At 39.9% G+C, this 16,714-nt stretch overlaps 1 protein-coding gene across 1 annotated transcript; it reads right to left on the bottom strand.

Annotated features, from left to right (window-relative positions):
- Positions 1–10,281: 10,281 nt before the first annotated feature.
- Positions 10,282–11,543, bottom strand: LOC132380305 (somatostatin receptor type 2-like). The gene has a single exon (XM_059949059.1). The coding sequence runs from the start codon at positions 11,541–11,543 to the stop codon at positions 10,443–10,445; it is 1,101 nt and encodes a 366-aa protein (XP_059805042.1). The 3' UTR covers positions 10,282–10,442.
- Positions 11,544–16,714: the final 5,171 nt, after the last annotated feature.

Here is a 16,714-nt window from a genome sequence, read left to right as displayed (position 1 = left end):
ACAAGGGCCTGTTACCGTGTTGTATCTCTTAAAAATAAAATGCATCAGCTTGCGCTTGTTAGGGTTAAATTCCATCTGCCAGCACTTCACCCAAGTTTCAATCTGATCTATTCCCTGTTGTGGATGTAGGCAACCTGCATTGCTACCTACAACACCACCAACTTCTATATCAGATGAATCAGACCTCCTACATTTATTACAGTAAGTGCAGCTTCAGAGCCTGCAACACACCACTGGCCATAGATTTCCATTTGGAAAAGCATCTTTTTCTTTGCCTTCATAACTAAACTAATTATCGATCCAATTAGGTAGCTTGCCTTGGATCCCATATGCCTTAACCTTCAGGACCAACCAACCAGCCATGTGAATGTCATCAAGTGCATTACTAAAGGCCATATAAAGATGTCTACTGCTCTGCCTTTATCAATATTCTTATTCATCTTCTCTAACACTCACTGAAATGTATGAGGCAAAATTTCCTCCACACAAGGCCATGCAGACTATACCCAATAAGCCCTTAAGTACATAATTCATATATCTTTGGATTTTTTTGAATAATTTTCCTTCATAAGGCTTATGGGCCTGCAGTTACCTGGCTCTTACTAAAGAACAACACTTGCTATCTCCCAGTCTTCCGACATCTTACCTGTAGCTGGCAGAGATGGAAGAATTTCTGTCAGTGCCCATGTATCTCCTTCCTTGCTTTTCAGAGCAACCTTGGGATGGATCTCATGAGGCCCTGGGGAGTTATCAATTGTTATGCGTTCCATGACATCTAACTCCTCCTTCTCAAAACTGACCTGCTCTAGGTTACTCCTGTGCTCCTCCCTGAACTTACTATCTTCTGCAGCCTTTCCATGGACAATGCAGATGAAAAGTATTAATTTAGGTGCTAGCTCACATTGCCTGGCTCCACACAAGATTATCACTTGGTCCTTTAGGAGATCCACTATTTCCCTGGCTACCTTTTGCTCCTGATGCTCCATCATGGGCACTAACCTCCCCACCATCGAGGATGACTTCAAAAGTGAGTTTCAAAAGGCAGCATCCTTTATTAAGGATCCTTACCATCCAGGATGTGCCCTCTTCTTATGACTATCACCAGGGAAGAGGTACAGGAGCTTGATGTCACATACTTAACATTTCGCAAACAGCTTCTTCCCCTCTGCCATCACAGGTACTCTCCTTAGTTTTACTTACCAAAGGTATTTTATGGCACCTTTTTTCCCCTCCTAATTTCCTCCTCAAGTTCACAAGAAAGATGTATTGGGAATGTAGCCGTGAGGACCTTGCCCAATGGTAGTGCAGGCACAAGGGCCTAATCCCACTTCTCTTCCCTGTGCATATATATTCTATCCTAGAAGGACTTAAATCTCCAAATAAGAGTACAGGTTGTCTCCAACTTACAACGGGACTCTGCTGCCTTGTTCACACTTCAAGTTTTTTACCTTTGTATATACTTGTCACCGTTTGCAATTCATTTACTTGTGGACGTTCATGGTGAATGCAAAGAAACCCCATAGAATCGATGAAAACCTGTGCACAATGAAGACGGACAAACAACAAATGTGCAAAAGACAAAAAATTGTGCAAATGGGTACAAAAACAAACAAACAAGTCAATAAATAATATTGCTAGCATGAGTTGTAGAGTCCTTGGAGATGAATCCGTAGGTTGTGGAATCAGTTTAGTGTTGAGGAAAACTGAAGTTATCCTCTCTGGTTCAAGATCCTGATAGTTGATGCAGACAAATGCAAACAATTTGAAAAGTTGTGAATATGCTCACAGGTGATTTACCCAGGCAACAGAAGCTGTCTAAAGCTCTTTAGCAGATGGAAAATCCACCTGTAGTGTCCCAATCACTCAGTCCTGACGAAGGGTCTTGGCCCGAAACGTCGACAGCGCTTCTCCCTATAGATGCTGCCTGGCCTGCTGTGTTCTACCAGCATTTTGTGTGTGTTGTTGTTTGAATTTCCAGCATCTGCAGATTTCCTCGTGTTGAGTCTTATGTATTCCTCATTTTCCATCTAAGTAGCCTTCAAGCTGGTAGCACGAACATTGTTTTCTCCAACTTCCACTAATTTTCCCTCTCCCCTTTCCATTTTTTTTCAATTCCCCACTCAGTGCTCTTCCTGCTTCCCTTTTTCTCCCATGGTCCATTCTCCTTCTCCAGCCCTTTACCTGTTCCGCCTATCAACTCCCAGCTTCTTACTTCACCTTCCTCCCCCAACCAACTGGCTTCACCTATCACCTTCTAGCTTGTTCCCCTTGCTCTCCCCACCTTCTTTCCGGCATCGTTCTCCTGCCTTTCCAGTCACTATGAAGGATCTTAGCCCAAACTATCGACCGTTTATTCATTTCCATGGGTGCTGTCTGATTTGCTGAGTTCCTCCAGAATTTTGTATGTATTACTCAGTTGTACATGCAGGCTGTACGTAAGTTTGGCTTTCGATTCCTCGGGAGAAACTTACACTTCAAATTTCAAGCCTTTCCATTAATGAGATGTAATAACTTTAAATTCCATAATATGCTCAAAATTTGTATACAGCTACAATTACACTGCCTCTTTTAATGTTAATCAAAGCATTCTTATTTTGTATTAAGAGTTAACAAATTGTATCAATTATTACATCTAACAAAGTTTGTTCCGAAGACCCAACAGTCTAAAGAACTAATTAAATCAAATATTGTTTTGTGTTTCTAATGCAGTTTGGGATCTAATTAAATTCACAGTTTGAGGGAATAAATTGAATGAAAATTATGCAATTAGCATACAAAATTAATTATTCTGGAGCCATGTGTCTCTCTGGTTCAAATCACATGAGTCATTAATGCAGGGTTTACAATTCCTGAAGTTTAGGTTGAATTCAATGACATGACAATTTTAGTCTTCAAGTAAGAATTATAGTGCCTATGCAAAGTATTCAAGCCCCTTGGAAGTTTTCATGTTTTATTGTTCTACAACATTGAATCACAGTGGATTTAATTTGGCTTTTTTGACACTGACCAACAGAAAAAGACTGGTGTCAAAGTGAAAATAGATCTCTACAAGGTGATCTAAATTAATTGCAAATATAAAACACAAAATAATTGATTGCATAAGTATTCACCCTCTCTCCTTTAATATGATACACCACATCATCACTGGTGCCTTCAACTGGTTTTTGAAGTCACATAATTAGTTAAATGGAAATCTGTTTTTGGAGACCTTATCAAGTCAAGGTGTTTCAATTGATTGTAGTGAAAATAAACCTGTTTCTGGAAGGTCCAACTGCTGATGAGTCAGAATCCTGGCAAAAACTACACCATAAAGACAAAAGAACGCTCAAAGCAACTTCACAAAAAGGTTATTGAAAAGCATAAATCACAAGATGGAGACAAGAATATTTCCAAGCCACTGAATATCCCTTGGAGTATAGTTGAGTTAATCATCAAGAAACAGAAAGAATATGGCACAGTTGTAAATCTGCCTAGAACAGGCCACCCTCAAAAACTGAGTGACCGTGCAAGAAGGGGACTAGTGAGGGACGTCACCAAGATACCTATAACAACTCTGGAGGAAGTACAAGCATCAATGACTGGGATGGGAGAAACTGTGAATATAATAACTATTGCCTGGTTGCTTTACCAGTTGCAGCTTTATGGGAGAGTGACAAAGAGAAAGCCACTATAGAATAAAACTCATAAGAAATTGCAGCTCAGAAGGCAATTGGGAGACTCTGAAGTCTGCTGGAAGAAGGTTCTTCGGTCTGATGAAACCAAAACTGGACTTTTGCATAAGCCAAATACTGCACATCATCAAAAACACATCATCCCTACTGGGAAGCATGGTGGTGGCTGCATCATGCTGTGGGGATGCTTCACTACAGCAGGCCCTGGAAGGCTTATGAAGGTAAAGGGCAAAATAAATGCAGCAGAATACAGGGAAATCCTGGTGGAAACGCTGATGCAATCTGTAAGAGAACTACAACTTGGGAGAAGATTTTTTTCCAGCAAGATAATGACCCCAAGCAAAAAAGCCAAAGCTGTACAGGAATGGCTTAAAAACCAGAAACTTAATGTCCTAGAGTGGCCAAGTCAGAGTCCAGACCTCAATCCAATTGAGAATGTGTAGATAGACTTGAAAAGGACAGTTCACTCATGACCCCCGTGCAAACTGACAGAGCTTGAGCAGTTTTGTAAAGAAGAGTGGGGAAAAATTGTAGTGTCCAAATGTGCAAAGCTGAGTGAGACCTATCCACGTAGAATCAAGGCTGTAATTCCTACCAACGATGCATTTTCTAAATACTGACTTGAAAGGAGTGAATACTTATGCAATCAATTATTTTTTGTTTTATATTTGTAGTTAATTTAGATCGCTTTGTAGAGATCTGTTTTCACTTTGACACAAAAGAGTATTTTTCTGTTGATCAGTGTCAAAAAAGCCAAATTAAATCCATTGTGATTCAATGTTGTAAAACAATAAAACATGAAAACTTCCAAGGGGGTTGAATAATTTTTATAGTCTTGGTATATTATTACAAATAGAACTACGTTAATCTTACAGGGAGGTTAAAAACAAAAAGAACTTGTAAGATTGTTTTTATTTTTCCCTGTTGCTTTCTGGACTGCTTCAATTACTTTGTCTGTTCCAGAAGTGCATGCCCCTCACAGTGATGGCACATCTTGAAATGATCTAAAATGATTACAAGTTGAATTTTAATAAAATATCATACTATACCATATCTTCCCTTGGAGATTACACTGAAACATTAACTCAATTTCTTTCAGAATGGGTGGGAATTAGATTTGACCAGCACTTCAGCTTAAAAGAACGGTGCTCTGTTGTTAATGACTGAATCATTAATGTAAGAAATCTTCACCTAAACAATATTAAATGTAACAAAAGATGATGCCAGCACTAAAAATCACCTCAAAATGTTTTTATTTTCTGTGAGAACAAACTCTCTTTATATTACCTCCTAAAGTTCCCGTGCATGCTAATTGGTTTACACTATATCTGCTCTAAGTATTCTTCTGGGGTGGTTTTGGTTCTCACTGTAATGCACACAATTCCATAGGAGATCTGATTAGTCAATATTCTAATTTGCATTCTATTCCAACATTTCTAATTATTTCTAAGATGTTGATCATAACTCTTTTTCTGAATTACTCATTAAAATGAGGTTTGCCTTTTAGATTAAGCTTCCTTTTCTCATTTCCTGCAAATTAATTTTATGCCTTCCACTGCATTTTAAATTAATTTTCCCGATTTCCACAAGTTGCACCTCCTACTGTGTAACTTTTTGCTACCTTTGGCATTTTCATTTGTAATGCCCTGGTGCATTAGTAACTTAGGTTTATACTTTAACCCAGACCCTCTATTTATTATCCCACTCACTGCACTGTAAACACTTTAAACCACTATTTATAATGTTGTTTTCATTGTAAGTACATGCTGATATCTATGTATTTATGCACATTTTAATCAATATCCTCCAACTTGACATGTTATATAATTCTTCATTTATAATTATTGAATATTGTTTTGTAGCACATTGCACCATGACCACCACATCACAGCAAATTCCTAATACATGTAAATATATATGGTGAACCTCTGAATCCTTTAGGCATCCTTCATTGATGAAATCATTGCCACCAAATTGTGAAAATGGTTACAATGGTTATATTTGCTTAAACATCAGTTATAGATATTTTTGCTGCTGCAGTGATATCTGTAAAAAGTGTTAGGATTATCTGACTAATCTTAACAGCAGTAACTGCAGGAATTGTGTTTGGAGAAGGCTGCACACACCGTTGAATATGAAAGTGTACCGGTCACTGACAACAGCTTTGAGATTTCTGTATTATGTATGCAAACATCCCCAAGTTGCTATAGTTTGCAAATAATGCCATAATTGGTTTTGCAAAATTTGGGCCAATTTTGGTATGGTTGTCCAAAACGTTAGTTCAAAATCACTCCCCTTCTTGTTCACATAATAGTTGCATTTAGTCAAGCTGTTCTTTTTTCAATTATTTGTACCATTCAGAATTTTGTTTGTTGCTTTCCCTACAATTTGATCCTATAATCCCTTTTGGCAGCTTTGCAGCACTGTTTTTGACTTTTCAGAATTTTGAGATCCCATTCCAAACAAATTGACTTGTAAAAATTTTGTCTAGAGATTTGTTAATTTTTGGCCCAGTTTTCCTGCACGGTTATGTGTTCCTATGGGACTGTGGGGAACAGACAGGAATCTGGAACTGAGGCCTAGTTTAAATTAACCAAACTCTTCTTGATTGGCAGAGTATGCTCAAGCAATTGTAGATGTCAGCTTGTATTTACTTGTCTTTCTTATGCTCTTGTTCCATATTTATTTTCTTTAACTTAAATCAGCTGACATTTTAGTGAACATTTCTAAAATTTGCTGCTCTCTGCCAATGTCCTCCTTTGTTTTTTTTTCATAGAAATACAGAAAACCCACAGTGCAATACAGACCTTTCGGTCCACAAAGCTGTGCTGAACATGTCCTTACCTCAGAACTACCTAGACTACCCATAGCCCTCTATTTTTCTAAGCTCCATGTACCTATCCAGGAGTCTCTTAAAAGATCCTATTGTTTCCACCTCCATCACTGTCGCCGGCAGCCCATTCTATGCACTCAGCACTCTCTGTATAAAAAAACTTACCCCTGACATCTCCGCTATAATTACTTCCAAGTACTTTAAAACTATGCCCTCTCATACTAGCCAGTTCAGTCCTGGGAAAAAGCCTCTGACTATCCACACGATCAATGCCTCTCATCATCTTATACTCCTCTATCAGGTCACCTCTCATCCTCCATCACTCTAAGGAGAATAGATTGAGTTCACTCAACCTATTCTCATAAGGCATGCTCCCCAAGCCAGGCCACATCCTTGTAAATTTCTGAAATCTTTGTGTTTGAAATGCAACCTGTAAGAGTAGCAAATGCAAATAATTATTTAAAAACCATTCTTTTTCTTACGTACTTGGTTCAAAAATCTGCCTTCACTTTTAAATTCACTGATGCCCTCTATCTTTCTTTATCCATTCTCTGCATTAGCATGTATCTGACAGGGTTTCGGCCTGAAAGAGTTGACTGTTTATTTCTCTCCATAAATGATGCTTGACCTCTGAGTTCCTTGTGTGCGCTAGTTTGGCTTTCCAGCGTCTGCAGAATCTCCCATATTTATGACAGATATTCTTTATTTTTGGACAGACTTGTATTCTTAACAATTGTCCAAACTCTTTTTAGGTTATTCTATTTCATCCTATAAATACTAGTTTTCATTTCTCTACTTTGTTATTACATTACATGCTAGAATTTTGTTGTTGACTCAAGCATTGTTATAAGTTTTTTCACATATAGTACTTAAGAATTTGAGATATAGTAAAATTCCTTTGAGAGAAATATCAGTTCTATTGAGCTTCAATCTTCTTATGCTGCTGACCTTTCTTTTTATCCTCACAGGGATTTTGTGTCTGCAAAGTTAATGGATTTAGCCATTGCTCAGGTTTATGTTTGACTCCCCATCGTTAAATCTAAAATAACATCTGGTTTTAGTTACCCGGCAACAGTGAAATGCAACAATATTCCCTTGCCTCCATGCGCTTTCCTTAGTTGTGTTGCTGTTATGCAAGTCAATACCTGGGTAGTTGAAATCCCAGTGATCATCAATATAAATCTGGTGCTTTGGTTTATCAACAAGGACCTTGCTTTCTGCAAAGATCCCAGAGCTCACCATGTCAACATAATCTGCAGCAAGTTCCAAGCAACTCTGCAAGATTCAACGCATTATATAGTCAAGGCAATTTACCATGACATAATAAAATATTAGTTCATCTTTTCCAACTGATCATTATTTAGATTGCATTTAATATACCTACATCAACTGAGTCTAGTAAATATGTGAATACTGTTTTCAAGCCATACACTCAGCTAATATATCGAGATCAAAACTCAAAATGGACTCTTATTGTCTTGATAATGTTTTATTTTTGTAGTTCTACACACAAAGTATGGTAAACCCTTAACAGGCTGACCACATTTAATACAGTTTAATATGTGTATTAATATTCTCATATAAAAACCTACCATTTTAAAAAGTATTTATTTCTTTGTGTATTAAAATTTAAATTATAATATAAAAGGCTGGTTTATCATTTGGTCAATGTGTATTCATTAATTGCCTGTTATTATTACAAGGTAGATGTTTGCAGATTTACAACTGAATTGTTGATTTGGCCCAATACTGGAATTGAAAGACATGAATTCTGATGTGTTGCATATGGAAAGTACTAATGTTTGGTGTCCAACAGCAGATTGACATGGAGTTCTAGATAAATATCCTCTTGCCAATTCAAATTTAGCATATAAAACTTTTGGCACCATCTCAGTGCCTAATATTTGGAAACAGGCTAACATTACATCATGATTTGGATGTTGCTGCTTCCCCACTCTACGGAAAGAAATTTCTCTACATTAAGGAAGTAAAATTGGTCACTAAACTGAACCAATTTTCTAAACGTAAGATTTTATAAATCATTATCAGGATAATTAGTTGGATGATCAGCAATGATCATACTGAATGGCGGTGCAGGCTCAAAGGGCCGAATGGCCTACTCCTACACCTATTTTCTATGTTTCTATAATTATGGGCAATTATGTAAATGGCGGAAAGTGTCATAAATTTTGCTAATGCTTGGTGGGACCACAGAAGGCTTAGATAAACCTACTGCTGATAAAGCAAATGTGAGACTGTATATCAGCCTGATGATAAGATGACTCATAAATGGTGAGGATTGACTGCCGTGAATGGTCCTTTCTCAATGAATGATTGGCATTGTATTACTCAAGTATATTTTTATGAATTAATTTGTTGAGGTCATTGTCAACCGATTGAAACTATAAGCCAAAATCAAACTTACTCAACCTAACTATGTTTACCTATTGACAAGATCATACCAAACATGTTTGCACTACGTTACAACCGTATAATTAACTGACTCAAGGCCTGTCAAAAACATTTTAACTAACAGAACGTCAGGTAACTTATCAATCTGAATCCATTTGCTAAGGTAGAGTGCTAAGATCTGTGATATCAGAGTGCAGATGCTCAATTGTGATTACCATTGTAATTGAGTTTCCCTGTGGCTGCCTGTAAGGAGACCAGTCTCAAGGTTGTGTACACTATACATACTTAGAATTTGAACTTTGAAAGAAAACATGCCCTGGATGAATTAAGGCATCTCACCTGAGAATACAAGGTTTTCTTTGACTCTGGTTTGTAAAATGGGCAACTTTTAATTAGTTAAGAATGAAGATGTCTGAATTGAAACAACTGGTGCATGGCGTAGCTGAGGAAATGAATGTTTTGCTACCAAAAGCCAGAAATGACAAGGCAGAATATAGATTTGGCACTTTTAAATCGGTCAGTGCCTTTCGAAAAAGATGAGAGGGCAATAACTAACTTCTTTACATTTATCACTGTATGTGAAGCGCTCTGATTCGATAAGTTTCATAAAAATGCAAATACTCGTTTTTTGAAAAATCTGCAAGTACAGTACTGTGCACCGTACTTTGAGTATTTAACACATTTTTACAAGAGATGTTTAATCCATATTTTATATAACTTCTAAAATTAATTCAATTTAAAAATTAATTTTCAATTTCAACCCACTGGTCTTGCAGAGACGGGGATCCGTTCTTGGAAATTCGCTTTCGGTCCTAGGTGAATAGTTATTCGGAGAAGACTGATAAACTTGCCTATAATAAATGACCACATTTGCACGAATAAATCAAACAGCCAGCTATAAATGGATAATACTGTACTGGTAAAGTAGCGTTTATTAATTTCGCTCTGAAAACACAAACACTGATAAAGTTTCTGGCAGATGTACACCTTACTAATTGTTTATTTCCACCAAACTCGACATTATGACACAAATTTCGATAACCGTGAGACTGCCTTCACATTATTTGCAAAAGCAACAATTAGATTACAAAATAATTCACGTGCTTGGTAGATTCTCAGAGCGAAATTAATAAACGGCACTTTACCATTACTTTCCCCTCTTAGCGGGGATCTATTTAAACGCTCTCCCGTGATATTATTACAGACACGTTTATAATTTGTTCTTCAGATGACCATAAGGCATCGACAGTCCATCGGTACTGAATTTGAATCGTTCAGTCCGAGAGTCCTTTGTTAGCTTGCATTACAATTTTCTTCATAGATGGTTCGCAAATAAAATTCAAATCCATTCAAAGCGAGCGGGAATTTGCGGCTGTCGCAGTCCTTCTCTGTGGGGGTGGGGGAGTCCTGCAGTTGTACGAGAGGTTCCTCGGCTCCCTGCTTCCCAAAGTTAGCAACAATTCTGGACCGGAGAACGTAGGGAATCGGCTTACGGGAGTGGGCGGCCAACGACGGGAAGCGCTCCGCTATCTGATCACGGTCTCCAGCTCCCCATCGGAGGCCGTTGGCTGAGTCTCGGTCATCTGGTGACCTGCGGCGATCTTCTCCCTCAGCACGAGCCCGGGACGCAGCAGGCTTTGGAAGGCTCTCCCGAAACTTTCCGACAAGCAGATGTAGAGGATGGGGTTGGCGCAGCTGTTGAAGTACGAGAGGACCACCGTGAACTCGAAGAGCTTCCTCAGGGAGAAGGTCCAGGAGACGGAAATGGAGACCGCACAGATGTTGAGGGTGTAGAAGGGGAGCCAACAAATGGCAAAGACCGCCACTATGGCAATCACCATACCGGTAATCTTCTTCTCCGACCTCGCTGCCGCGGGGCTGTGCGAATATCCCACCGTGGTCTTTATCTTTACCAGCAACAGGATGTAACAGAGCGAGATGATGGTGAAAGGTAACGCGAATCCCAGCAGAAAGGCACCCACAACGAAGGCAGTTCTCCAAACAAAGCTGGGCTCCGGCCAGATTAAGGTGCACATCTCTGAAATGTCATCCACCCCTGAATAAATGGCCATGGGGATCACAGGTACGAGGGAGATGAACCACAGGATGACACTGACTTTCTTTGCCAGACTACGACTCCTCAACCTAGAAGATACGATGGGGTAGGCAACGGCCGCATACCTGTCCATGCTCATCGCCGTGATGCAGAAAACGCTGGTAAATTGGTTAATGCCGTCCAAAATCATCACCAATCTGCACAATAAGGGGCCTAAAGGCCAGCGGCGGAGAGCGATTTGCAACGCCAGAAATGGTAACCCCAACATAAACAAGCCGTCCGCCAGGGCCAGGTTCAGGATGTAAATATTGGTCACTGTCCTCATCTTCTTCTGTCGGACAATGGTGAAGATCACCCAGGAATTGCCAAGCAGTCCCACCACACAGACCAGGCAATAGAGAACAGGGATCGGGAGGTCGGCTATGCTGGGAGTTAGGTCAAATGTGAAGTCCTCCGTGTGATTTTCCGGCCATGGTGCGTCGGAAGTGTTGGCTTCAGCCTCAGGGAAAAAAGACATTTCCAAGTCCACTTCCATAAGAGAGGTGTTCATTTCGGATGAGAAGTAGTCCATTAGAATGATCCTTTGGTAGATTTAATCAAGCGATCACTTTTGTGTGCTCTCTGAATATTCGATAGACCAAGCCCTTCCACCCGTCAAATTGTCCATTCACTGTCCTGTGCACCTTTCCGCTTCTGGTGTTTTGTGAGTCATTCTTAGTAGTTTCTAAAGCTCTAACCGCTCCAAGTGCCCCAGATCGCTGAACTAGTCTTTGCGTAATCACTCCCTCCCTTAAATAGTTTCCAACTTTCCTGGCATTAAGTTGCTCTGTCAATGGCCATCAGTTAAGGCATAGCGCCCACTACAGCGACTAATTACAGCTCTCATCAGAAGTTTACCAGATTTGACAATTATTTATTTCACACGGCCCCTTCATTCCCTGAATTAACGCGGAGGCTGTCCAGGCATTAAATGTTTAAGTACATTGGATCTGAATCTCAATCGTGGATTCACTTAGTTCCAGTCGGCGGTATACTGTATTTCTATCAGCTCACGCCAAAAAGTAAAATGGGTTGACTATTAGTTAGCAACTAGCTGGGACTGTAACGTTGGCGAAGGTTCTACGCCTGAAAAAAGCTTGTAAATCAGCAAATAGCCCACAAACTCATTTTTGAAGAGAGAGGCGAGAAGGATGAAAGGAGAGAGTGATTTTCTATGTGTTAATGAGCACCATTAAAGACAGCTTTCAACTAAACTGCCCTGTGCGGCGGAAACCATCGGCGAAACGCGCATAAACAGACGACTCCAGATGGGGCTTTATTTTCTTCCGGATGACCATGTCAAGGAATTTCTGGAATTTCTCATTCCCCATCCTCATCAATCACAAGTCGCGCCTAATTTAACACTTCCCCGTTCGGCAGACGTTAATAATTCCAACATTAAATATCGCATCACTGAAACAGTTGAGTGATGCGACTAAGCGTGAGTTGGCCTAAAGGCTGCCGAGGCCTCTAAAATCTGAGCAAGACAAGGAGGCACTCATTGCAAAAGATGGGACAACATTTCGAAGGAGTTCTGAATTTAATTCAGCACTTTTAAATGTAAAATGAGTCATGAAGATTGTTTAAAGTGATCAATAATCAGCAAAATGTTCCAACTACTGATACAGGTTGATCAGCTCATCTCCAATAACATGATGCTTTCTTTGAGCTGATAGCTATTATTTTCTAACATTATTATTTAATGTCCTGGGGAGCTGGCGACTTCAATCTAAAATACTTTTCTTTTGTTTTTGTTTTAAGAATCTCGCACTTGCTCACTGAGTCGAATGAAAGGGCGAGTTAACGCGGAGAATCCAAGCCACTGCACACAACGTGAGTGTAAAGAAACTCCCTGCACGAACAGTGAAAACTATTGACCCGTCCTACCTTGGAACGCTCTGACTCTTGGTTATCTCTGAAACTCTTGCTGTGTTTGGACCCAGTGCCATCACTTTTCTAAGAACCATGCCAAGAATATGCGGCGGAATCGAACATGTTAAATTGCGGCGGCGGATTTTGCCATGTTTGAAACAAAAGGGGTTCCCTTCAGAAAGGAGCTCGGTTCCCAGTTTGCAAATGACGTTGCTTGGGTAAGATTAGCTGAGGGATATTGTTTTTAAAACAATGGCTTTATCAATCATCCTTTGGTTCGAGATCCACTGAAACCTCGAGTGAGGGTAAAAAGTACTGTAATCCTATTGCTGAACCGCGTAAAGTGATCCATTTACAAATTAAATTATGTTATCTCCAGTCCGTCTCGTGCTCACTCCACAACAATACGCCGTGCTATCTTCCAAGAGGCGTATTTGTGGCGCCAGCATAAACGGAAGAGGGAGATGGCAAAGTTGGAAAACTCCATGAGTTTTACCGAAGAGACGGGAAACCCGCAGTTTGAATCTTAATAGTTAGGAATTGATAGCGCAAGGGTTAAAATTACACAAGTCATGGAGGTGAAACTTTAAATTGTACATGTAAAATATCAAGTAATCTTGCTCAACTCCCTCCCCCACGACATTTTTATACTTGTCGTTCCAGACTTGATGTAGGGCCTTGTCCCGAAATCTCCTCTGCCGATTTCCCTCCATGCAGGCGGAATCCCTCCAGCATTTTGCGTAGATTTCCAGCATCTGCAGTATCGTTTGTGTTAGCACAATCGTTATGCTTAAAGTGATAAACCTACATGTGACACCAAAGCGTGCAAATCCGGCTAAGTATTGCGTACGGAGTACAAAGCTGAGTTGCAGCTTGGAGGCCATCAATGTCAATTGTGATGTTTCAGATATACAAGGTGCAGTATTAAAACAGTCATATTTTAACTGTCTTTTATTTCATATTCATTTCCAGCACTTAAAAAAATTGTCACCTGACACGAAATCCCATCCGTCCTTTATCTACCAGCGGAGTAAACCCTGCTTACTTCTACAGCCGCTGTACTTTCGCAAGACCCACTCATGTAAGCTTTGCAAGGAGATTGGAATCAAGTCAGATTTAAATTATTTTATTTTGCTGTGTTTGAACCAGGTGTTACAGCGTCCAGGCCGGCAATAATTTTGAGCTCTTTGCAGTTAGCGGCGGTTTGTTGCTATATAATTTCAGACATGGGACTGACAGGTTTTTATTAACTACTGGTTAAGGGATACGTGGAAAAGGTGAGCACATGGAGTTGGCCTGATATACCCAGATCACGTTGTACATGAAAACGGGCTCGTGCCATCCATTTGCCTGCTCCAGGCCACACTGGTCGCGGTAGCATAGTGGTTAGCACAACGCTTTCCAGTACAGTCGACTCGGGTTCAATACCCGCCCTGTTTGTACGTTCTCCCCATGACCGTGGGTGTCCTCCGGGTGCTCTGATTTCCTCCCACTGTCCAAAGACCTAATTCGTCATTGTAGGTTAATTGTCCCGTGATTAGCCTCAGGTTAAATCCGGAGTTTGCTTGAAACGTGCCGTGTCTTAATTAAAAAATATATAGTACCTGGTTGCACGTCGTTGTCAAATCCTCGCCTGGCAGTTCTGTGAAGCGCTACTGCCTTATCCGAAAGTCCCAATCCTTTATCGGAAAGGCCATTTCTGTGTTTCAATCAATGCACGGAAGCGGCTAGGTTTGAACTCAGGCCCATCTGTGTAACTTTGTAAATACAAGCATTCAGTCTTCACCATTACCCACAATTACTTCTCAGCAATTTAGCATTGTATAAAAATCTGCCAGATATTTTTGTAACTTTCTCTGACTTAATGAAGAAATCAGTCCCCCCCCCAACTGAGACATCAAATAAATGAAAATATTTTCCCCATCTGCACTGACGTCGCCCCTTCTTATGTGACTGCCTTTCCTAATTGGATGTTGGCTGTAAAATGATTTCTCCCTGAACATTGCTTACTTTTGTTCCTAAATTTACAATTTCAGTCCGTAATGATTCCTGTTATGCAAATGTGACTACTTTCTATTTACTTGTGACCCATAGACTTAAGTATTTCAGTGCATTCCTACCTGGCTTCCCTTATTCTATTCCAAACTTGAGACAATGGACAATGGGAGCTTCAGGACCCGTACCACCAGGTTCAGGAACAGGTACAGTATTACCCCCTCAACAACCAGGCTCTTGAAACAGAGGCAATAATTGCTGTCAGTGTCACTTGCCCCATTACTGAACTAATCCCGCAACCTGCGGACTCACTTTAAAGGACTTTACATCTCATGCTCCCGATATTTATTGCTTATTTATGTATTTATTTATTAGTCTCTCTTTTGTGCGTGCACAGTTGGTTGTCTTTTGCACGTTGGTTGTTTGTCCATTCTGTTGGTGCTGTCTTTCATTGATTCTATGGTGCCTCTTAGATTTACTGCAAGAAAACATACTTGACTAGATATTTATACTTGACAGAATATAAAAACAAGCATGTAATACTGAGGCTTTATAAGACACTGTTGAGGCCTGACGTGGAGTATTAGCAGCATTTCTGGCCCCTTATCTATGAAAGGATGTGCTGACGTTGGAGAGGGTTCAAAGGAAGTTGATGGAAAATACTCTGGGAATGAAGAGCTTATCATATAATGAGCATTTGTTGGCTCTAAGCCTCTACTCTCTGGAATTTAGAAGAATGAGGGGATCTCATTGAAATCTATTGAATGTTGAAAGGCCTGGAGAGAATGGATGTGGAAAGATGTTTCCCAACATGGGGAAGTCTAGGACCAGACAGCAGAACTTCAGAATAGAGTTATGTCCATTTGGAATGGAGATGAGGAGGATATTCTTTAGCCAGAGGGTGGTGAATCCGAGGAATTTGTTGCTACAGGCAGCTGTTGAGGCAAGGTCATTGGGTGTATTTAAGGCAAAGGTTGATAGATTCTTGATTAGTCAAGGCATAAAAGGTTACGGGGAGAAGGCAGGAGAATGGGGTTGAGAGTGAAATGGACCTGCCAGACTCTATGGACTGAATGACCAAATTCTGCTCCGATGTATTATGGTCTTTATGTCTAAAATGAATCTTAGGGCTGTATATGGTGACAAATTTACTTTGAACTTTGAATTCCACTACCTGTGCCCAGATCACATCTGCTCTCATTTACCCATTATTCCGATGCTTTTTGATGTGACTGGCTTGGAGTTATTACCTCGACCTTTCTCAGCAAAATTCTTCCCTGCTCCCTTAGCTGTCGTAAATTCTGGAATTACCCTCCAAAAAGCTTTATTTCTTTCTTCTTCCACTCCATTCTTTAAAATATTACATAAATGCCAACTTGCTGACTAGGCTGCTTTTCAAATACCTTAGAAGTAATTTGGTGACAATGTTTTGATTTGATTTTGTTCCACTGAAGTATCTTGAAACTTTTTATGCAATGTCAAATGTGTCAAATAAATGGAAATCATTGTGAAAGACTTGTTTTACACTTACTAGCTGTACATCCAATGCACACTTTGATTTATAGTAGCAAAAATCATAGTGTGTGTCAACCAGTAGGATTTTATAATAATCATAAAGTCAAGTAAATGTCCAAAATGAACATTTATGCAGACACTAAGCATTAATTAATCTTTTCCTGATTAAAATGCTCACTGACCTTGAGCCAAATATGTACTGATTTTAACTTAGTTTTACCTGTCAATCCAGAGCAGTTTTCAGGACTGGGGGCACTATTGGAGACACTGTTAAAACTCAATTCCAACCCATCTTTCCAGTGGTCGGAGAAATCCCAAGGC

This window comes from Hypanus sabinus, chromosome 23 (genome assembly GCF_030144855.1).
Source record: "Hypanus sabinus isolate sHypSab1 chromosome 23, sHypSab1.hap1, whole genome shotgun sequence".
NCBI classification, from domain to species: domain Eukaryota; kingdom Metazoa; phylum Chordata; class Chondrichthyes; order Myliobatiformes; family Dasyatidae; genus Hypanus; species Hypanus sabinus.
This window is presented reverse-complemented; position numbering and strand designations above follow the sequence as displayed.